Source organism: Phacochoerus africanus, chromosome 1, assembly GCF_016906955.1.
Source record: "Phacochoerus africanus isolate WHEZ1 chromosome 1, ROS_Pafr_v1, whole genome shotgun sequence".
Lineage (NCBI taxonomy): Eukaryota > Metazoa > Chordata > Mammalia > Artiodactyla > Suidae > Phacochoerus > Phacochoerus africanus.
This window is the reverse complement of record NC_062544.1, coordinates 238,618,287-238,642,892: the sequence shown is the minus strand read 5'-3', so window position 1 is coordinate 238,642,892 and position 24,606 is coordinate 238,618,287. Positions and strand designations below refer to the sequence as shown.

At 37.6% G+C, this 24,606-nt stretch overlaps 1 protein-coding gene across 25 annotated transcripts in view; it reads right to left on the bottom strand.

Moving 5' to 3' along the window:
* ABI3BP (ABI family member 3 binding protein) overlaps nt 1–10,972 on the bottom strand; it is a 276,498-nt gene extending 265,526 nt beyond the window's left edge. For 17 of the 25 annotated variants that reach the window (XM_047793435.1, XM_047793465.1, XM_047793526.1 and 14 more), the window contains exon 1: nt 10,781–10,972. In XM_047793435.1, the coding sequence (XP_047649391.1) occupies nt 10,781–10,859 (79 nt within the window). In that variant the 5' untranslated portion in view covers nt 10,860–10,972. The remainder of the gene's footprint in view (nt 1–10,780) is intronic. The other 8 variants (XM_047793591.1, XM_047793602.1, XM_047793610.1 and 5 more) reach the window with 2 other exon arrangements.
* Between the last annotated feature and the right edge of the window lie 13,634 nt (nt 10,973–24,606).

Here is a 24,606-nt window from a genome sequence, read left to right as displayed (position 1 = left end):
ATCTTGTTGAAAGCAACGTACCCCCAGTTTTGTCCTAGCAGGGGTTCAGTCTCCATTCAGAGAAGAGACCTTTCATTTTCTTGGTCACACAATGGAATACACTTCAAAGATGTTTTAGATTATAAGTTATCCCATATGCTTATAAATTATCCTTAACATAAAACAGTAAGAAGATGAGCTGGAATGTATATGGTAACACGCACAATTAAAGGAACCATTTCCAAAGGCAATTCATATAACCCAGATCTTTTCAATGAGAAAATTTATTGGATGTTTTCTTAACTTTTGTATTTTGCATTAATCAAGGTCATGGGCTGCTTTGGTTTTCTTAATATATTACATGAAATAATTTTTTTTCTGCCTTAGGTACATATATATCACTTAAAGCTAGTACCTGGTAACACACTGGGACAGCCTAACTCTTGCAAATTTTAGTTGTTACACAGGGATAAGAATTAAGACACTGGGAGTTCTCATTGTGCTACAGTGGAAACGAATCCGACTAGTAACCATGAGGTTGCGGGTTCAATCCCTGGCCTTACTTGGTGGGTTAAGGATCAGGCATTGTTGTGAGCTATGGTGTAGGTCTAAGACGCAGCTTGGATCCTGTGTTGCTGTGGCTGTGACAAAGGCTGGCAGCTGTAGCTCTGATTCAACCCCTAACCTGGGAATTTCCATATGCCTAGAGTGCAGCCCTAACAAAAAAAAAAAAAAAGAATTAAGACACCAACAGTTTCATCTAAAAGAAAATGACCTTTGTGTGGCCAACTTGTATCAGTTTTAAATAGAACAAATTTCAAGTTCCCAAAGGCAGGAAATGTCCAAATCATCCTTATATTCCTAATATGATAATTTTTTAAAACATTTCTTTTAAAAAATTTTATTAAAAATTTAAAAGGTTACTTTTATTCCACAGTTATTGCAAAATATTGACTAAATTCCCCAGGTTGTACAATACATCCTTGAGCCTATCTTACACCTAATGGTTTGTACTTCCCAACCCCCAACTCCTATCTTGCCCCTCCACCCCACAACTGGTAAACACTAGTTTGTTGTGTATATCTGTGAATCTGCTTTGTTTTCATCATATTCACTAGTTTGTTGTATTTTTTAGATTCCACATGAGTGATATCATATAGTATTTGTCTTTCTCTGACTTATTTCACTTAGAATAATGCCCTCAAATTTCATTCTTTTTAGGGATGAGTAGTATCCCACTGTACATATACTTATACACCAGTAATCCTAATATGATTTCTTTCTAAATTAATTGAATGAAAGAATAAATAAATATAAGTTCTGTGCTGAAAAACACTATTAACCATCGCTTCTCAGCTCTACCTTCTGAGATTTTGCAAAAGTAGACATTTGACTGGATCAGTGGCATCTTGGGAACACTGGAACACAGGTTCAATCCCTGGCCCTGCACAGAAATTAAGGTCCAGTGTTGCTGAAGCTGTGGCTTAGGTTGCAACTACAGCTCAGATCTGGCCTGGGAACTCCATATGCCATGGGGAAGCCAAAAAATTAAAAAAAAAAAAAAAAAGAAGCAGACATTTGAATTTTTTCTAACAACAAAAACAAATGTTAATTTCAAATTTAAACATTTTCTTATTTTGTTTGACCTGGAAGGAAATTTCAAAATGTTTCCTAATAATGCTTTAGCATCCAGGTGCAAAGTAGCACAAAATTAAAAAAAAAAAAAAAAACACCTTTAACTTGATATTAAAACTTAAAATATCAAAATAATTCACTTGCAAATTTTAAATTTTACCCAGCACTCAACCAGAAAGATTTATCAAGCACTTACATGTGCAAAATTTCAAAACCTGTAGATCAGTAGTGCTCCACTCTGGCTACATTAAAATCACTGAGAAATTTTTAAAACTCCCACCCCAGACCAATGAAATCGTAACTGAGTAGGGAAACAGAATAGTGCTGATATTTTTGAAAACTTTCATTTATCCTAATGTGTGGGTTACAACAATTGAGAACAGATGCTTAGTTTTTGTACTCACGGATAAAGAACATGCTTACACTGAATTGCTATATCATAGGGGAAGCTTAAATTAGACCTAAGTCTTCTCTAAAAATTAATTTATAATCTTATCAGAAGGTGCTTGGAGTGGGTGGATTTGGCCTGATTTTCTAGTGTATGGACTTTAAATGTGTAGTTCTTACTTGGAGAACAACAGTGACACTTTCATGAAGGCATCACATTTTTACCTCCATTTCAGAATTCCACAGGGAAGACATTAGCTGACTTCACAGCTTGCTACACTGAGAGGACCTAAAAAGTTTACTCTAGCTATAAGGCTTCCAAATTCTATCAAAATCACTGGACATATAATCAGGGCTTTGTTCGATCAGGGAAACCTACAACACACTATAAAAATCTCTCTGTAGAAGGTTCTTAATGGGGAGCCCAAGATAAAATTATGTACAGTAGGGTAAGTCCTGATTCAGTCTTGCTGTTCACAGAACTTTTATAAAGTAGCCTGATACCTTGAAGTAAACCCTTCTTACCATGTACCTCCTAGGCCTTTAGGACCATCTCAGCACAGGATAAACTATGGGCTAGAGATTTAAAAAAAAAAAAAAAGAAGCCCACCAAGTACTCCAGTATTAAATGTTCTGCAAAATACTAGGTGTCCCATTAAGAGTGAATTCTGTCTACAACCTAAACTTTGATTCGTAGAGCATATGAAAGAATTATTATTTTATTCATACCAAAAAGGACCTAAAAGAAGTTCCTTCAGTTTAACTAGTCATCTCCGACATATCCACTACTAGAAGTATACTTTCTTCCTCCAAACACAAATTTAATTCAACCTTATAGCAACTCCTCCATTTGCTGGAAATACCACTTAGTGATGTTTCAGAATCAAATTTTACAGGGACTGTATCATAAGTTTCATAGGTGTTAGCTGCTTGAAATTGTATACTTCTTTAAAGAACATTTTCACTTTGTCTTATGTTTTCTCTCTTTCTTTAAGATATGATAGCATCTGAATCTTACAAGGAAAGCAAAGCTTTTAATTTGGGACAATTCACTTTGTATACAGCTCTACATGGGATCAACCACACTAGATGTACCACAGAAGAAATCAGCAGAGGAATCTAGGCATTGACTGCTCACTTATATACAGAAAATAAAGTCCATACTGGGTACTGAATATGCACCTTGAGTCTTTGCCCTTGTAAGATATTTATCTCAATTCTCAGGGATTTCCTACCATCAACTCCAACCATGGAGGCAGACATACTGGCAATTTGCCTGCTGAGCATCAGCCATTAAAGGCTGAATTTTGTGGGGGGTGGATGGGATATTAATACTCAAACTAGTATATTTTCTGGAGTTAGATTTCCTGTATTCATAGTTCCACTGTATCAGTTACTAGCTGTGTAACTCCAACCAGCCATTGACCATTGTGTAGTGGGTAGACACTAAAAGGATCACGAATAAAAAATCCCCATCTCCTGACACTCACTCCTTGTATAATCCTTCTGTGGGACAGGACCTGTGAGCTGCTTCTATCCAAGAGAGTATGGCAAAGGTAAGGGGCTGTGGCTTCTACCATTAAGCTACACAAGCTCGTAATTTCCGTCTTGCCTGCTGACTCATCAGAGCTCATACACTTTGACAAAATGAGAGGCCATAGTAAAGAGGCCCATGTGGCAAAGAACTGAGATGAGCTCTGGCCAATAACCAGTATGGAAATGAGGCCATCAAAATGACTCTCAAGGACAGAATTCCTTCCAAGGAGACCTCAGCCCAGGCTGACACCTTTGTTGCAGCCTTGTGAGAAACCTTGAAGGGGAGGACCCAGCTAAACCAAAAGGACTCCTAACCCACAGAAACCGTGAAATAATAAATGTGTGATGTTTTAAGCTGCTAAGTTTGTGGTAATTTGTTACACAGCAATAGATAGCTAACATACTCCATAGACTTAGTTCCTCATCTGTGAAGTGGGGATAATAATAATATATAAATATATTTAATAGATGTGAGGATAAAATGAGAAAATTTATATAAATATTTAGCATATAGTAATATGGTTAACTGTTATCATCTTCTTTAAATGTTAATTTAACAGAATGTAGGTATTTAAACCATTGCTATTTAACGTTTATTATGTTCCTTCTTTATCTGATACTATTTATTTTTACATTCTCCTTAGACTATTCTAGTAATTTCCTCACATTAGATTATCCTACTTATTTTAAAATGTTATATTTATGCTTAGATCACTGTAATTGTTCATCTATTTACTTTCAATCTTCTCTCCTTCTTTTATACCTTATTTTAGAAATGGCAATCAGGAAACAGGCAAAAAGTAAATATTTCTGAGGATAATGTCCCAGAAAGAATAGTTGGTCACATCTCCTTAATAACCCTCCCTTTATTAGACACTTCACTTTTTTTTTTTTTTTTTTGCTTCTTAGGGCCACACCTATGGAATATGGAAGTTCCCAGGCCAGGGGTCCAATCGGAGCTGCAGTTGCTGACCTATACCACAGCCACAGCAAAGTGGCATCGAAGCCACATCTGCAGCTCACAGCAACACTGGATCCTTAACCCACTGAGTGAGGCCTGTGTCCTCATAGATACTAGTCAGGTTTGTTACTACTGAGCCATGACAGGAACTCTTAGACACCTCACTTTTATCCTAGACAAATCTTTCATGAACTCACATTAACATATAAAAACATTTTAACTCTCTTTTCTATAATGTAGTTCATGCAAATTCTTTTATTTTCAAATGTTACTCTGTGCCCCATTAAATTTTGAGAGACAGAGACTAAAATTCCTTAATATTTAGTATCTCATAGCTTGATACAGCACTCTATAAAACTAATCTAAACTAATGAATATATAATTAACAGAGAGAAATCTTATTTTTAATCCTAGGGTTCTAAATATGATAGTCTTAGCATCACAAAAATTGTACTTGATCAATTTTTACATTCCTAATATGTTTATCATAGGAGCTGGAGCTTATGCAGCTTTATGAAGTAGATGCTCAATAAACACTGCTTGATTAGACAAACAAATCAATAAAACTGCCTAGAAACTTTAGAACTGTAAAAGATGGTACACTAATTCTCCTGTGGTTTTCCTTTTTTTATACCTTATTTTAGAAATGGCAATCAGGAAACAGGCAAAAAGTAAATATTTCTGAGGATAATGTAAATATATATACATATATAAATATAAATATATACATATAAATATATATGTATGTATGACATATGTACATATATGTATGTAAATATATATATATGTATGTATGTAAATATATGTATGTATGTATGACTAATAAAGGCAGAATCCTACCTGGCAGGGTTCTTTTCACTCCCGGCTATTTTGCCCCCAACTTCCTGTCATAAGATGGAAGATAACCTCCCTGGGCTCTCACAAGTATCAGCCACCATTTGGAGAAATGAACGGGGCCACTAGAGGGACACACTCTTGTTTTATTAAAGTGAGGGCTCCACAGAGAATGAGCCAGACCCCAGGTGAGAGGCAGGGAAAGTTTAGAGGAAGTAGAAGAGCCCTTCTCTCCAAAGACAACCTCTCTTTCTGCTTTGTAATCCATCTTGGGGAGCCATGGCAGAGAGAGACCAGGAAGACGCAGTTGCATCTTGTGTGGACTTCTCAGTCTGGGCTTCCCCTCTGGATAGTTGAACACCTGCTGAGCTCTGGCCCCTGGGGGTAGCCTAGGTTCTGGCCATGTCACCTACCCCTCCCACTATTCTCCTCCTCATCCCAACACATGTTTATCTTCCAGGCTTCTACTTGAGTGCCTTATCCTCTCATAATTTTTACCCCTCCAATCTGGGTTGGGTCCTTCTGGATGTTCTCTGTGCTTAAGCCGAATCAAAGGATGATCTCACTCTATTGTCAGTATCCCTTTCCATCCTTGTCTCCTGCATCAACTGGTCAGCTCCCTAAAGATGGGTATCAAGCTGTATCTTCCCAGCCTCAGTGCTCCACATATACACAGAATACAGTTTTTTACTTGAAGAAATTAACACATCTTTATTAGAGGAGGGAACTGATATTACAAAGAAATTAAGGGTATGATCTTTTGTCATTTTCTGGCTATGTGACTTTGGGCAAATCACTCTGAGGCACAATTTTATGCTCTGTAAATTGAGAGTAATAAAATATCTGCTTTATAGGGGAACTTCAAGCATTTAGTTGTCTTTTATTTTTTATGGCTGCACCTGTGGTGTATGGAAGTTCCCATGCTAGGGGTTGAATCAGAGCTGTAGCTGCCAGCCTACGCCACAGCCACAGCACTGCCAGATCTGAGCCGCACCTGTGACCTATGCTGCAGCTTGTGGAAATACTGGATCCTTAACCCACTGAGCGAGGCCAGGGATCAAACACACATCCTTATAGACACTATGCTGGGTTCTTAACCCACTGAGCCTCAATGGGAACTCTGTATTTAGTTTTCCCACATTAAAAATATTTAACTCTAAATTACCACAAGCAATATGAGCTCAAATAATGTTCTCTATAATAATGATGATGAGTTATTAATAGCTTTGAGCATTATTGTTATTATTATCATCTGCCTGTTATTTTTTTTCTCCTTGGAGTCAGAGATTTCTCCCCTGTCAGGTAAGAACCTGAGGCTGAGGGCCAGCTGCCACCTCCCTCTGCACAAGCCAAGACTGGCACCTAAGAGCCTCATGTCCTTGGGCCACCTGGTTACACTTGTCTCTGGGCTCTTCCTCTGTAGTTTTCCTCACACCTACATCAGGAGGACTGGGAGAGTTGGCTGGAAATGGTAGCCTTTGCCCTCTGGCTGATTATAATCTGCTGTACACAGGAGTTTCCACAGAGAGGTGTGTCAAGGCCCTCCTGCCCCTTCATAAGCTTTCTTTGGCTCCCTTCACTACATATTGTTCCCTGTGGTTTTTAGTTTAGCCTGTATACCAGGGGGAAAAAGTTCTATGGTGCCAAGAATAAAGAATCTGAGAGGTTGCTGAAGCACAGGGGGTTTCAAGGGTTTACAACAATGTGGTAATTCTTCTTCAGGGCCTGTGTGTTTATGGTCTAATTCTTCTCCTGAAAAACAAGGTGGAGAGGATCTCTCCTGGAGGTTCTGTCCCCACAGAAAATCTGATCCAAGGCAAAGGTGCAGATTTCCACAGAGAAAAGAGGTGTTTGAACTTGACATCAAATACTGGGTTGAGGAGGTCAGACAGGAAAAGAATAGAGAACTTCTCTCATTGTGCAGTAGAGTAACTCTTAATTCCCTTGCCCCACCTTTCACCAAGAACATGGCACTTCATTTGCTGCCTTCCAAGAGGTTTGTTGGATAGTTTGAACACAAGATCACATATTACTTGGGATGCATATTTTTTCAGTAGTGATCCATTGTTCTGCGATTCAATAAACATTTGCTAAATACCTGTCAGACCCATCACTAAAAGCTTTGCACATTTTATCCCATTTTATTCTAAAATACATTAAGATTGTTACCATCATTCCCATTTCACAGATGAGAAAACTGAGGATTAGTGAAGGTAAATGATTTGCCAAAGAACAAAGTCATTAAGGTGTAGGGAGGAGAAGACATTAATAATAGTCTCAAATTTTATCCTAAGCTTTTAAAAGTAGGAAAGACTCTTTTAGTATTTTCTTCTTTTCCTTTTTTTTTTGTCTTTTTGTCTTTTTGCCTTTTCTAGGGCCACTCCCGCGGCACACGGAGGTTCCCAGGCCAGGGGTCGAATTGGAGCCATAGCCACCGGCCGACGCCAGAGCCACAGCAACGCAGGATCCAAGCTGCGTCTGCAACCTACACCACAGCTCAGGGCAACTCGGGATCCTTAACCCACTGAGCAAGGCCAGGGACCAAACCTGCAACCTCATGGTTCCTAGTCAGATTCGTCAACCACTGCACCATGACGGGAACCCCGGGATTTTATTTTCTATAACAAAGTATGTGGCTACATAAGCAAATAAGCATAAAACATGTAATGATTTCTTATTTAAAAAATAATTTCTCTTTCCTATGTCAGCTATATTTGTCAACTATACACACACACATATACATACACAGAGCAGATATGTTCTTAGGAAAATGTGAAGATGAAGATATTTATGATCTTTACCAGAAGCCATTTTATTGAAGGGAAGGGTGGCATTCACATGTACACTACAGAACATAAGTCCTAACACTTGTGTCAAAACAGAACAGAACACATAGTTCAAGTCATGAACCTGGGATCCAGTCTTTTTAGTCCAAGTTACTAAACCTCCTTGCCTTTGGGTATCTTAATTACACTGGTCAGTAGTTCTCAAATATTGGCCTGTGATGAAGTTTTCATCAGTCTATGGTGAAATGGGAAAAATAAAAACAATGGACTTATTTGTATAAATTCATTTATTTTATAAATCTGTTAGAATGGCTAGGCTTTATGAGCCATGGGGATTTTTCCCCCTTTGAACATTCTCACATGGCAAAATTCAAGTACATCTTCTGTAATGGAACCCTGTATTTTTACAGGTCCATAAGTCCAAAGATCTGGGAACCCCCAGCCTAGGTGATCACTAATATCTTTTCTTACTCCAAAATTCTATGCTCCTCATAAATGACAAATGATAGTTAACTAACTCTAAAGTATGAAGGGGGGAAAAAAAAAAGGTCTTTTATCTTTTTTTTTTCAAAATTAGCTCAGTATTTCCTCAAGTTCTCCGAAAGACAAGCCCCTGGCAAGATATAGCTGTTCCACTAGAAAAGCAGTTCTTCATCAAATGAGTCTGAAAAACAATGAGTTAAAAAAAATGGGACAGGTTTCTTTACTGAGAAATTTTTAGAATCTTTCAAGTTCTACAGTCTGTTGTGACTGCACCCCCACCCTGGCAAAACAGAAAGAGCATAAATGTCCCCCAAGTAATTGATGAGGAGCAGATGCCAGCCCCGAACCCCTTTTGAGGACAGTATACCTATTCCTGAAAAATGCAATTTGAGGAAGGCGACCTCAGCTAAAAGAAAGTTCCTCAAAAGCTTCCATAATAAACAAAAAAGAAAGCTTAGAGACAAGGAGACTTGCTCTTTACTTTATAATATAATTATTTTAATTTGACAGTTTTTCCCCCAAAGTATTAAACCTATGGATATTGTTTTTAAATTACAAAAGAAAATACTAGATGAAAATACTTCAGATTAAAGTGCCATGAGCTAGGCAAAAGTTATGTGGTTGTTTCCAACAACTTTTTTTTTTTTTTTTTTTTGCCATAACAAGTAAAGGAAAACTGTGTCAAGATATTGCATCTAGTGATTGCAACACGGTAATTAAAGCATTTGGAATTTGCAGAAGTCTGCAGTAACAAACTTACAGTTATCATTCCTGCACAGTAAATATAAGGTAAAATAAAACCATTTGCAGGTAAAACCTCCAGATTTTGCTCAGATGGTTGATCCTTCTTAACTATTTCAGCAGTAGGGACAATTAATTCTGAATGCTTGTGGCTCATGATTGATTTATTTAAACACTTTTACTGTGATCAAGAAACAAAATTCTTGATAAAAGAAAAAGAGCTAATCATGGATATTTTTATTTTGTTCATAATTACTAGTGTTGAGAAGGTTTGCCCAGCCTTTTTTATTGCTTTTTACATCATCATGTGAAATATCAACTGGCCAAATCTTTCAGCCTTCACACTCTGAATTCAAGTTTCACTTAACATACTGAGGAGAGAACAGTTTTCACTCTGGACAAGATATTTTGGAGCAAACTATCCAGAGGGAGAATCGGGTAGGATCTTCTGGATATTCTGACCTAAACAACCTTTCTTTCCAATTCCATGCACACCAGGGTTTTGACAAGCCTGTGGCTCTGCATTGTCTCTGATATTTTCCATCATAACTGTATGATAAATTCCAGCCTGTTTTTCATAATCCTGCTGACTACAGCAGTCTGCAACCATAAAAAGCCTTCACAGACCTGGAGTTGGCTTAGAAAAGTGCCTCGACAGAGGAACAACAACAACAAAAAAATACATGCAACATTTACATTCAAAGATAGAAGAAAAGTGAGCTCTTGTTTTCAAGCTGATGGGCTCAAGAGATTATTTTTAGTGTCTAAATTAGGACATTTAAATTTTCTTCTGATTACATTTGTAAACAAAATACCAACACTAAAATGAGAGCAGTTTAGCCAGGAAAAGGGGGAGTGTCGTGTTCAGCAGATTAAACCCTCTTCCAAACTCCACTAGAGAGAAGTGTCTACAAATTAGCGCGTGACTGTTCTTTGGTGCGCCCTGCCTAGAGTTCTTCAGCCTCCAAGTTAACAGGTTTATGTGAGGTTTACACAAAAGATTCTAGGTTTCAAATTAGCTTCTTTTAAACCTTAAGCTAGCACCGGTTTAGTCTCTGAGGAGGGGGATAAACACACCAAACAAGTCTTTTCAAGCGACCACAATACCCATCTATACAATATGATTCCATATACAAATACTGCAGTTTGAATCTATACCATTCAACCTGCTGGGAACATCTGCTAAACCCAGGAAGAAGTTGGTTTTCTTTTCTTTTCTTTCCTTTTTCAATAAAGAGATCCAATTGAAAAGTAAATAGCAGAGAAGTGGGGAACAAAGCAAAAGTTTAAGCTGCTTCTCCACACACTTGAATTTTGACTCTCTGAGAAGAACTCTATTCCCCCCACCTGACAAACCAGATCACATTTAATATTAACATTTAAAAACCAGTATCTTTTAAATATTAGTTTGAAAACATGAAACAGCAGAGCTACTTGCCTTTTGGCAATTTCTGTGCATTTCCCAGGGCTAGTGCAATACTTCCACAGAGAAGTAGACACCCCAAGCTGGAGAGCATGTTGCATTTGCCACCTCACACGGGGAGTGATGCTGGTGGGGGTCCTGCAACCCTGGAGCTGCATTTAAGTGGACTGTCTCCCAGTGACAGAGGCGGGCGGCTGCACTTAGCTGTGCCGTGGGCTTACTCACAGGGGGTGGAGACAAAATGACATCACACCCTTTCCCACATACACCAAAAAAAAAAAAAAAAAAAAAAGAAAGAAAAAGAAAGAAAAAAGCACAATAGCAAAAACATATCATCACATTTCCTGCTGGGTTATAACTGTCTGTCCTTTACCTTTCCTCTGTGATACAAAACTTGAAATTATGGTCCATCTATATTTGTGAAAGAAAAGGTATTGAGGCAATTTTGAATGATTTTTACAAATCCTTAAAACGATTGGAACATTAAAAATATATAATTAAAAATATAAAATTAAATCTTATTAGAAAGGAAACTGGTTTTAATTATATAGTAAACAATCCAATTCTTTCAAATGGGAGTAAACTCATAAAAAGGCTCTTTGAACCATTTTGATGTTCTAATATCATGAGAAACTTTTAAGAGCAAGTCATTGGCTATACAGCTATTCATTCTTTATAATACACATGTGTACATATATAGATATGCACAGAGATATATGCATACAGATGTTCAATAGATATGGATGTAGATATACAGAGAAATCACTATCACTGATTGACCCCCAGCTCTGGGAGAGGCTCTATAACAGCATCTTTGCCTACATTATTGCACTTTAATCCTCACAGTGACTGTATAGGAGAGCTTGTGTTAGCCCCATTTACCAGTGAGAAGAACTGAGCCTCAGAAAAGTTAAGAGCTCTGACCAAGCCGGTGTGTTCTCATAGTTAAAAATTTGGCTGAGCTTTGGAGTAGAACTGAATGGGTATAAATTTGGATACCACGTGCTTTTGAACAAACTTCTCCATCTCTATCTCACCAATAGTGGATATATTTAAGTCCTTTCTTCATGCCAAGGGCTGATCTGATCAATTCAAAAATATTCATATTTATTGCTCAAAATAAACCTAGGAGAGAAGCATTGCCATCACCCCCATTTTACAGTGTAACTGGGCATAGAGAAATTAAGAGAAAGGCCCAAGGTCATGGTGCTAGGAAGCAACGGAGCTGTCATTTCAAACAACTTAACCCTAGAGTTTCCACTCTTCATTATTAAAATTTAAATTCAAAAACAGCATTGATAGTAATAATGTTATAAACTTGCTAGCAGAATTTTTGGACAGTACTTCCCATAGTGCCAGGCACACAGGAATCAGTGAGAATGACAAAAATAATGACATTAATCAACCCCACAGTTAGGTAGAACTGTAATACTAACCAAGCAGATGTACCGCCAAAGCCCATGTGTGTCCTCTCTCCCTCACACGGCCCCGAACACAGGCACTGCTGGAATGACTGGGTTAACAAAGTACCTTAAATGTTGCCAGTACATTTATATCAACTCTTTGAAAATAGCTTATTTCATGAGGTTGCTGTAGCTGAACCAAAACAGTAAAAGGGAAATGGAATAATGGTGGTCAAATGAAATTCTAGTCAAAAAAACTTGCTAAAAGAAAAAAGAAAAATTGAAGAGAAAGCCCGTCTTCCAAATAAAGCGTGAGAAGGCACATTGTTAAAGTCATTTAGAGCTGGCCCAAGCTAAGCTTTCAGCACAGGAATGCTTTGGCACTGGCTACGGAGGGGATTGGGTTATTTAACAGGTCTTTTTCGTCTCTAATTTTTTACTTGAATAGGCAGCTCTCTCAAACCCGAGTTTGGACATTCATCCAGCTGGCACAGCTGATTCTGCTTCTATATCCATTGCCATCAAGTTAAGCCAGTGAGGCCACTGTGCTAGCAGGAAATGACAGGTTTTTGTGAGGGGATAAAAATTTATATATATATATATATATATATATATATACAATAGAAAAATTGAAAGAAGACTGGTTTTTCAAAACAGTGTGAGGGGCTGGCCTGAAGGTTAGGTAATGGAATTCAGGAATCAGGGTCTGCTTGCCCAGCAGGCTAAATCAGGTTTATATTAGCAATAATTACAATTATTTGTAGGCTGGAACTGACTGAGGGCATTAAATAAAGGTCAGTCTCTGATTGGAATTTTGTAAGAAAAAGTTGGTTGTATTACCTTAGCTTGTAGGACAACAAATACTCATTGGAGATACTGAAAGTATAGAGCCCTCCTGGTATATGGGAGGAGGCAGGTCCTAAAGAAATGGACCACATCAGAGGAGGCGTTTCACCTTCTCAACAAACAAAAATTTTCTGTCATGTCAGAGTCCCAACCTCAATGGAAGGTAGGCAAATATTCCAGAAGCACCGTAAGTGCCTTGCTCATGGAAGAAAACATTAGGGCTGGGGTCATAGCATCACTGGAGGATTTAAGGTCATTTTTACGGAATAATTACCCTCTGCCCATGGGTTGGCAATGATGGCTGTGGAGTAATTTACACACACACCCCACCCCACCCCCACAGGGTTCCCAGGTGTCACAACAGAATGCCAACCTTAAGCCTTGGTTCAAATGCCTCTGCGAGCACTTGTAATTATCTGGAACTACAGAAAATGTGAAGCTCTATTACTTGTGAAATCAGAGAAAACATCAAATAGTCACAAATATCCAAGTCACTTGTTTTGTGCATTTAATCAAACCCGTAAGAATGTATAACACCAAGAATGGACCCAAATGTAAAATATGAATTCTGGATGATAACACTGTGTCAGTGTAGGTTCATCAGTTATACAAATTGTAACAGACTCTGGTGAGAGATGTTGGCAATGGGAGGGCCGGGTTATAAGGTATATCTCTGCATGTGTGGGAGCAGGGAGCAGGTATATGGGAGATCTCTGTATCTTCTGCTCAATTTTGCTCTAAAAAAATAAAATTTATTACCAAAAAAATCTTCGTTGAGAGAACATATGGGAAGAACTTTTGGAAAAACACATACATTGTATTTATATTTTCTCTCTGCCTGTTTTGTTTATCCCTGTACCCAGTGACAAAAATATGTAAGAATGCCATATGTTAGGATAAATGAGTCAAATGAAGCAGAATCCATTAATTCCTCCATCTAGTTTAAAGGTATTAAGCCAGAAAAAGCTAGACTGTGACTTGGAATGCACAGTTGTTGCAGGGAGGGGTACAATTCTCCAAGGGTCCTTCACATTTCTAAATGTCCTTGAGAAGAAGCACTGATTCCCTATGCACCAGACTATCTTTTCAATGATGTTGGTATAGCAAATAGCCTTTGGTAGATAGAAGTTTAATTACTGACCAATATAATTAAGGTAGTGTCTCACACTGGGGCAAAGGGAACACATGTCCACTGCCCATTATCAAAGATTCAAGTTCCCTAAGCTTGGGGTGCTTCCTTTCTTGTCATAAACCTGTGACATGTGTAAGGATCACCTGTGCTTGTTTGTGTGGCCTTGCGGTAACTGGGGCTCCTTGAATGAGCATGAACGCTGATATTTGGGCTATGGCTATTGCTGGGAATAAATGAACCATCCTTTGTCTTTGACCCAGGATCATTGCGTCTCCAGCCAGCATCCATGAACTGTGCATGTTAGCTTGCACATATGGTAAAATCTCAACCCTTTGCAATTCTCAACTTGAGGGTTGACCCACTCTGTAATATTTTATTAGGTAATCTTTGGTATAGTGCCATCACCTACATTCAAGTTCACTGTAAGCAGCCATAAAGCTCAGTATTGTATATAGTAAGAGTGCTGTCGACATTGCTTATTAAATCCTATAGTACTCTCTCTAGAAAAACCCTGGAGAAAAACCTCGGTTCTTATGTCCAAAAAAATGTAATTTTTGCTCTGAGCGACTGCATTTATTTTGTGACCTTGTTCTGTTTCTGCGTCGACTGCTGGAAAACCAAAGCCAAACGTGGCCCCCACCCATACTAAATGTATATAGGTCTTTGCAGTGTGCATGTTTTGGCATCATTCCTGGCTTTATTTTTTTATCCCCACCCTTTTTTATTGCTTATTGTACTTAGAGTCTTTTTGTGGTTTTGTTAAGTTGCTTTCATTTATTTTCTGGAACAAGGTGAGGCAATTAACTCCATACATAGGAGCTGTGTCAAAAACATGTGTCAAAATAGGCAAACTAGGGATCTTGGAATGTGCCCTCTGCTTTCCTTTTCTACAAAACAGTAGACCCTAATGGAATCCTGGTACAATGATTGGATGGCATCATTATTTATATTTTCTCCCTGGGAAAGCAGGTAAAAGGCAAAAGGACATCCAGAAGACTACTCTAAATAAGGTGTCATAGTTTTCAGTCATTTTATGTTTGGCATTTTAAGTGTTCAACATTAATTCCATTATGTCAAATGAGACGTCCTCTAAAACTCATAAGTCTCTCAAATTCTGTGCATAAATTCTGTGCAGTCATTTTACCCATCAGTTCACACTTTTGAGTTTCTTATACATAATGTCCTCTTCTAGGGGAATTTAAAGGGCTTATATATCTTCAACTAATAAAATACAAAGATATGCTGTGGTCTTTAGGGCATGTTAATAAAAGTAATTTTTATTATGACTCATATTTGAAATGGAAAACCTAGTGTTCCATGTTGTCAGCCCAAACATTGTCTCTGCAATTACCTTACTGAATGAGACTCATGGTCCAAATGGAGGGGTATCCTGCTCCAGTGGGGGTATATTACCAGAGCATGAAGTTCTTTTCCACAATGCTTTTTACAGCACAGGGAAGTACTGCCCTTTAAATGACTAAGTGATGTTCATGGGTCATTCTTTGCTATGTCTGAAAGCATCTTGACTCTTGATTTTTGGCTTCATAACTTTTAAGGAATTAGCAACTTGTATTTATAAAAGACTGTCAGGAATTCCTTCTATTAAGCTGGAAACAGGCTTCTTTAAGATTTCAGTTGTACATCTTGGAGCTATGAAGTTTGTCTTCCACATTTTGTCTAGTTCTGTTTTCTTTGCGGAAGTGCTAAGTACAGAGCTGGGCTTAGGTGGGTGGAGAGAATATCTCCCACCTAGGGTTCAAGTAATGTAAAAATCAAAGGAGGGCTGAGTGGGGAATATAAGTTAGTAAAGCAGAGAAAGGACTCTGAACAGGAGTATGTGTCAGAGGCAGGTCCTAAAAGTAGAGTACAGCATCAGGGATTTTGAGAGCATGAAGTATGTAAGGAAGTGGCAGCAGGTAGGACAAGAGGATGGTAGTCCTAAATATACCCTAGATAGGAGCTTTTGCCAGCAGGCTGACTTTTACGCATTATTGTATGTGGTACATGGGAGGGCTGATATATACTAAAGGCTGGGATGAAAGAGCCATGATCACTCCTTAAACTACAGGGTCCACAGCTTTTCAGTTTATTGTTTAACAGAGGTGACACCCCTCTGGATATTTCCCAATTATGTTGCATTGTTTGGGGATGTGAAAACAAAGCTGCAAGCAGAGTTAATTAAATGGTCTAAAGATACTGCAAAATTGAGTTTGAGAATTACACTGTGGAATAAATCTCTAATAAGAGAATAAATAGAAATAAGGAAATGAAAAAGGATCCCTTTGAAGCCAATTTAAGGTTACATCTCCCTCCTAGGATATACATGTATTTGAGTCCTTTTGGCTATAGCTACCACTGAAAGTATAGAAGAGTATTCCAAACAGAAAGAAACATTCTAAATCCAAATAGAAAAATACACGTGGAGGAGGGGGAGCAAGATGGAGGAAGAGGGTTTTAAAACCAAACTTGTAGTTACCAAAGGGGAAGCATGGGGCGGGGGGATAGATTAGGGTGTTGAGACTGACATATACACACTACTATATATAAAATGTATAGGTAACAAGGACCTAGTATATAGCACAGGGAAATCTATTCAATACTGTGTAATAACATATATAGGAAAATAATCTGAAAAGTAATGGATATACGCATATGTATAACTGATCTACTTTGCTATATACCTGAAACTAATACAACTTTGTAGGTCAATTGTACTCCAATAAAATTTAAAAGGGAGATTAAAAAAAAAGATGGAAGAGTAGGAGGATGTGGAGCTCACCTCCCCACACAACACATCAAAAATACACTGACATGTAGAACAATTTCATCGAAAATTAACAGGAAATTGGCAGAAAAATTCCCATACAACCAAAGCTCTAAGAAATATCTCTAGGTAATTAGAGAGGACAGAAAAATGGCACTGGGTTGGGACTTGCAACCCTGAAATGATCTGTAAAGAGAAGGTTCACAAGGATAGACACTCACCTTGAAGAGTAAACGGGTCGAGCCTCAATCTGGGCACCCCAGTCCTGCAGTCCTATGCAGAGAAAGCAGGACCCCTTGCCTTTGGGGAAATCTGCTGAGACAAATAGGGCTGGAGAATCTAGACTCTACTCTCAAGAAGTACACATGTGCTGTCTTGCTAACAATCAGGGTGGAGACAGCCTTGCATTGATGGCCACAGCCTTGCCCCACTTTCCAATCTGAAGGGACAAACCCACTGGCCCTGCTCACTGCACACCACAGCCTGGCATGAGGTTTGGGCAGACTCAGTCTAGCTGTGCAGAGACATTCAGGGGTGCCTGGAGTGGGATCTGGGCAGAGCCACAGAGGCCGCTATCAGCATGCACACAGGGCAGTGCCACAAGCATGCAGCATCTAAGCTCTGGCTCTCAAACCAACAGAAACTGGAAGAGGACACATTAGCTACACAGAGAGAGCCTGGAGGGCCTGGGGTTTGGTCTGGGGTTGGGGGATCAGTGATAGCCATTGTCAGTGTGCTCAGAAGCACTCAGCAGTTCACACATCAGCAAGAGCCCCTGAGCTCAACCCACTGCACACTGTAGCCTAGTGATGGATCTGGGACAGACAGGTCCTAGGAGAAGTATGGTACAGAGACTGCCCTCAATTCCTGTGGCTGCAACACCCTGACAACCAGCCCCAGCCTATTCCATACCACAGCCTTGCACTAGATCAGAGACAAACACAACAGAAAGAGACATGACCTTGAGCTGCTTGCATGGAGCCTCAAACACTTTCACACATAGTGCATAGTTTGCTGTGACTGCACGGGGTTTACTTGCTTTTGCAATCACCTACTTTGTGGCAGGGCATGCACCCAACAACAACAAAGCCTGACCAATCCTGACCTCAGGGCTTCTAGTCCAACAGCTGGGTAGCAGACCTTCCCCCTGACAGAGTGGTGACTGTCGCAAAGGCCCACCTCACATTCAGTGCAGGCTCCATATACTACAACACTAACTATACTTCCTATCAAGGAGATAATGACCAGCATACCCTAAGGAAAGACATAGCTGGTGTCTATACCAAAACTAGCCCTTGCACCAAAGACAAAGGGCACATACAGTCTACACAGGGACACTCCTACATAAAAATAACACTTTAAGACCATAGTACATAACTGTTTCTCCTAAATTAATAGACAAAGAAAGTTAAGCAAAATGAAAAGGCAAAGGAACTTCTCCCAATTAAAAGAACAAGAGAAAACCCCTGAAAAGCCAAATAATGAAATAGAACTCACTAGTCTACTAGATCCCAAATTCAAAAAGGAAGTAATGAAAACACTAACTAAATTAATAGATTGATAGAAATTCATATCATTGTAAAAAGGAACTAGAAAATATAAAGATAAAATGATCAAAAATAGACAATTCAATTGTTGAGAGACAAACCAATCTAGAAGCAACAAATAGCAGACTAAATGACATGCAGAATGAATATGTGATCTGGAAGACAGAATAATGGAAACCATACAATCAGAACAGCAGGTAGAAAGACAAATAAAAAAAATAAGAGCAACATACAAGATATATGGAATAATATAAAATGGGCCAATCTATGCATAAACGGGATTCCAGGACAAGAAGAGAGAGAAAAGAAAATCCAAAATGTATTTGAAGAAATTACTGCTGAAAACCTCCCAAAGCTAAAGAAGGAAACAGATATCCAGGTACATGAAGCACACAGGGTCCTAAAAATGAACCCAAAAAGATCCACACCAAACTATATCATAATTAAAATGGTAAAAATTTAAAGAGAGGATTCTAAAAGTAGAAAGAGAAAAACATAGAGTCAGTTGTGAAGGAATCCTTATAAAGCTATTAACCAATTTCTCTGCAGGAACTTTGCAGGAGAGAAGTGAGTGGCATGATATATTCAAAGTCCTGAAATGGGAAAACCTGAAACCCAGGATAGTCTACCCAGCAAGATTATCACTTAGAATAGAAGGAGGAGTTTCCTTGTGGCAAAGCAGTTTAAGGATCCAGCATTGTCACTGCAGTGGCTTGGGTCACAGCTGTGGTATGGGTTTGAGCCCTGGCCCGGGAAGTTCCACATGCTATGGGAGTGGTCAAAAAAATTAGAAGGAAAATAAGGAATTTCTCAGACAATCAAAAATTAAATAATTTAGCAATACTAAACAATAAATAATAATAAATTATTGGTCTTCTTTAAATACAAAAGAAGAAAGATTCTATAGGAAAGGGAAAATCACAATATAAAAAGCAAACATATAAAAGGATTGAAGATCACTTAAATAAGCCAGTAAATGGATTTAAATATAGACAAAAATTATAAAAGCAATTACAACTACAATTAAGAGTAAAAGGATAAGCATGAGGATATAAAATAGGACATCAAAAATCACCAAATATGGGGAGGGGAGTATAAAAATGTAATATTTTATAAAGTGTCTGAACTTAAGTGACCATCAATTTAAAGCAAGTAGATACAGTTAATGTCAGCATACTTGAATTCCATGGTAATCCTAACTCAAAAATATACAACAGATTCACAGACACCAAAAGAAAGGAACTTAAGCATACCACAAAACAAAAACATCAAACCATAAAAGGAAAAAAAATGAAAAAGAAATAAATAAAGAAGAGCTGCAAAACAACTGGAAAACAAATATTAAAATGGCCACAAGTACACACCTATCAATATTTACTTTAAATGTCAATGAACTAAATGCTCCAAATAAAACATACAGAGTAACAGTTTGGATTTTTTAAAAAAACAGGAACATACAATACACTGGCTATAAGAGACTCATTTAGGGGGAAAAGATACACACAAACTGAAAATGAGAGGATAGAAAAAAATAATTCATGAAAATGGAAATGACAAGAAAGCAGGGGTAGCAATATCCATATCATACAAAATAGACTTTAAAACAAAGGCTTTGGGAGTTCCCATCCCGGCATGGCAGAAAAAAATCTGACTAGAAACCATGAGGTTGTGCATTCGATCTCTGGCTTTACTCAGTGGGTTAAGGATCCAGCATTGCTGTGAGCTGTGGTGTAGGTCACAGACATGGCTCAGATCTGGCATTACTATGGCTGTGGCACAGGCTGGCAGCTGTAGCTCCAATTAGACCCTCTAACCTGGGAACCTCCATATGCCAAGGTGTGGCCCTTAAAAAAAAGCAAAAAAAAAAAAAGAAAAAAAAAGAGAGAGAGAGAGAAGAGCATCATTATATACTAAAGAGATGGATACAAGAAGATTACATTTACACACACACACACAGAAGCCCCTAAATGTGTAAAGCAAAAACTAACATATACAAATGGAGAATTGACAAAAATACAATTTTAACACCTTACGACATCAACAAACAGACTATCCAGACAGCAAATCAGTAAGGCAAAGTTGATCCTAAATGACACATTAGATCAGTTGGACTTAATTGATATCAACAGGACACCACATCCAAAAACTAGAATACACATTCTTTTCAAATGCACAAGGAATGTTCTCTAGGATAGACCACATACTAGGTCACAAAACAAATTTCAGCACACTTAAGAGGACTGAAATTATTTCAAGCATCTTTTCTGACTGCAACAAGATGAAACTAGAAATCAATTACAGGAAAAAAAAAATGGTAAAAGACCAAAGACGTGGAAACTAAACAACATGTTACTAAAAAAACCCCCAATGGTTCAACAATGAAATAAAAAAGAAACAGAAATACCTCAAGACAAATGAAAATGAAAACAAAAACACAGCCTTACAAAATCTATGAGATGCAGCAAAAGCAGGAAATTCAGTGATACAGGCCTTTCTAAAAAAAGAAGAAAAATCTCAAATAAACAACCTTACCTCCACATAAAGGAACTAGAAAAAAAACAAACAAAACCCAACGTCAGAAAAAGGAAGTAAATGGTAACTACCAGAGGGGAAAATAAAATAAAATAGGGTTTAAAAAAACAACAGAAAATATCAATAAAAACAAGAGCTGATTTTTTAAAAGATAAAAAATTGACAAGCTTCTAGCCAGCCTCACCAAAAAGGAAAAAGAAAGGACACAAATAAATGAAATAAAAATCTAAAGAGGAAAAATAACAATTTATACCACAGAAATATTTTTTAAAAATCATAAGAAAATACTAAGAATAGTTATATGCCAATAAATTAGAGAATATAGAAAAAATAGACAGTTTTTAGAAAAACACAGTGTGCCAAAACTGAGTCAAGAAGAAATAGATAACTTGAATAGACCAATCACTGTAGGTGAAATAGAGTCTAATTTTAAAAACTCCCTGTAAACAAAAGACCACAACGAGAAGACTTTACTGGAAAATTCTACCAAATATGCAAAAAATTTAACCTATCCTGCTCAAACTGTTCCAAAAAATACTGAAGAGAAAGAAACACTCAACCTCATTCTATGAAGCCATCACCACCCTGATACCAAAACCAAAGAAAGATGCAATTTAAAAAAAACGAAAATTGCAGGTCAATATCTTTGATGAACATAGATGCAAAAATTCTCAACAAAATATTAGCAAATTGGATCCAACAATATATAAAAAGGGATATACAACATAATCAAGCTGGATTCCAGAGCCACAAGGATGGTTCAGTATACACCAAAGTGATACACTATATTAACAAAAGAAAAGACAAAATCTACATGATCATCGCAATAGATAAAGAAAAAGCATTTGACAAAGTTCAACATCCATTGACGATTAAAAAAAAAACTTCACCAAAGTGAGTATAGAGAGAACATATCTCAGGATAATAAAATCTATATATGACAAACCCACAACCAACATAGTACTCAACAGGAAGCTGAAAGCCTTCCTGTTAAATGCAGGAATAAGACAAGAATTTTCACTCTTATCACTTCTATTCAACATAGTATTGCTGGTCCTAGCCAATAATCACATGATAAAAAGAAATTAGAGGTATCCAAATTGCAAGAGAAGAGGAAAACTGTCACTATTTGCAGGTGATATGACACCCTATGTATAAAACCCTAAAGTCGCCACATAAAAATGATTACAACTATTAAATGAATTCAGCAAGGAAATAGGATACAAGGTTAACATACAGAAATATGTTACATTACTTTACACTAACAATAAAATATCAGAAGGGAAAGTAAAAGAAAATTCCATTTAAAATCACAGCCCAAGAAAAGGATCTATGAATAAACTCAACAAAGGATTTGAAAGACCTATATGCTGAAAACTATAAAACAGTGTTAAAAGGAAATTGAAGACAATTCAAAGAAAAGGAAATATATCCCATGCTCTTAGATCAGAAGAAATAATATTGTTAAAATGGCCAAACTACACCAAGCAATCTACAAATTCAATGCAATGCCTATCAAAATACTGATGACACTACAAAAATGCAATACCTTTTAAGATCACAAACAAAAAAATAACCTCCTTGGGAATAAACCTGACCAAGGAGGTGAAAGACTTACATGCTGAGAAATATAAAATATTAATCGAGGAAATTAAAAAGGATTCAAAGAAGTGGAAAGATATTCCATACTCCTGGAATGTCTTTCCAATATTAATTAGAAAAATCAATATTGTAAAAACGTCCATACTACCCAAAGCAATCTACAGATTCAATGTAATCCCTATCAAATTACCCAGGACATGTTTCACAGAACTAGAACAAACAAACCAAAATTTTATATGGAACCACAAAAGACCCAGAATTGCCAAAGCAATCCTGAGGAACAGAAACCAAGCAGGATGCATAACTCTCTGAGACTTCAGGCAATATTACAAAGCCACAGTAATCAAGACAGGGTGGTACTTGTACCAAAACAGACAGACAGACCAATGCAACAGAATAGAGAACCCAGAAATAAACCCAGAAACATAAGGTCAACTAATCTTCAACAAAGGAGGCAAGAATATAAAATGGTAAAAAGAGAGTCTTTTCAGCAAGTGGTGCTGGGAAAACTGGAGAGCCACATATAAATGAATGAAACTGGAACACACCCTCACACCAAGCACAAAAATAAACTCCAAATGCCTTAAAGACTTAAACATAAGATAAGACACCATCAAACTCCTAGAAGAGAACATAGGCAAAACATTCACTGACATCAACCTTACAGATTATTTTCTCAGATCATTCTCCTAAGGCAATAGAAATAAAAGGTAAAAATAAACCCATGGGACCTAATCAAACTGATGAGCTTTTGCACAGCAAAGGAAACCATTTAAAAAAAAAAAGACAACTTACAGAACAAGAGAAAATAGTTTCAAATTATACAACTGACAAGGGCTCAATCTCCAAAATATACAAGCAACTTATACAACTCAACAGCAAAAAAGCCAAAAACCCAATGGAAAAAAATGGGCAAAAGACCTGAATAGACATTTCTCCAAAGAAGAAATACAGATAGCCAACAGGCACATGAAAAAAATGCTCAACATCACTAATTATTAGAGAAATGCAGATCAAAACTCCCTTGAGGTACCACCTCACACCAGTCAGAATGGCCATCATTAATAAGTCCACAAATAACAAATGCTGGAGGGGGTGTGGAGAAAAGGGAACCCTCCTGCACTGTTGGTGGGAATGTAAGCTGGTACAACCACTATGGAAAACAGTATGGAGGTACCTCAGAAAACTAAAGATAGAAGTACCATATGACCTAGCAGTCCCATTCTTGGGCTTATATCCAGACAAAACTCTCCTGGCAAAAGACACATGCACCCATATGTTCACTGCAGCACTATTCATAATAGCCAAGACATGGAAACAACCTAAATGTTCACTGACAGATGAATGGATTAGGAAGATGTGGTATATATACACAATGGAATACTACTCAGCCATAAAAAAGAACAAAATAATGCCATTTGCAGCAACGTGGATGGAACTAGAGACTCTCATACTGAGTGAAGTAAGTCAGAAAGAGAAAGACAAAAACCATATGATATCACTTATATCTGGCACAAATGAAACTTTCCACAGAATGAAACTCATGGACATGGAGAACAGTCTTGTGGTTGCCAAGGGTGAGAGGGAAAAGTGTGATGGACTTAGAATCTGGGGTTAATAGATTCAAAGTATTGCCTTTGGAACGGATAAGCAATGAGATCCTGCTATATGGCACTGCGAACTATATCTAGTCACTTATGATGGAGCATGATGGAGAATAATGTGAGAAAAAAAATGTGCATATATATGTGTGACTAGGTCACCTTTCTGTGTAGTAGAAAATTGGCAGAACACTGTAAACAATCCAAAATGGAAAAAATTAAAATGATTTTAAAAAATACCAAAGACATTTTTCACAGAACTTCAAAAAATAATCCTAAATCTATATGAAACTATGAAAGACTCAGAATTGCCAAAGTAATCCTGAGGAAAAAGAACAAAGTTGGAGGCATAACCTTCCAGACTTCAGGTTATACTCCAGAGCTACAGCATGGTACAGCCATGAAAACAGACAT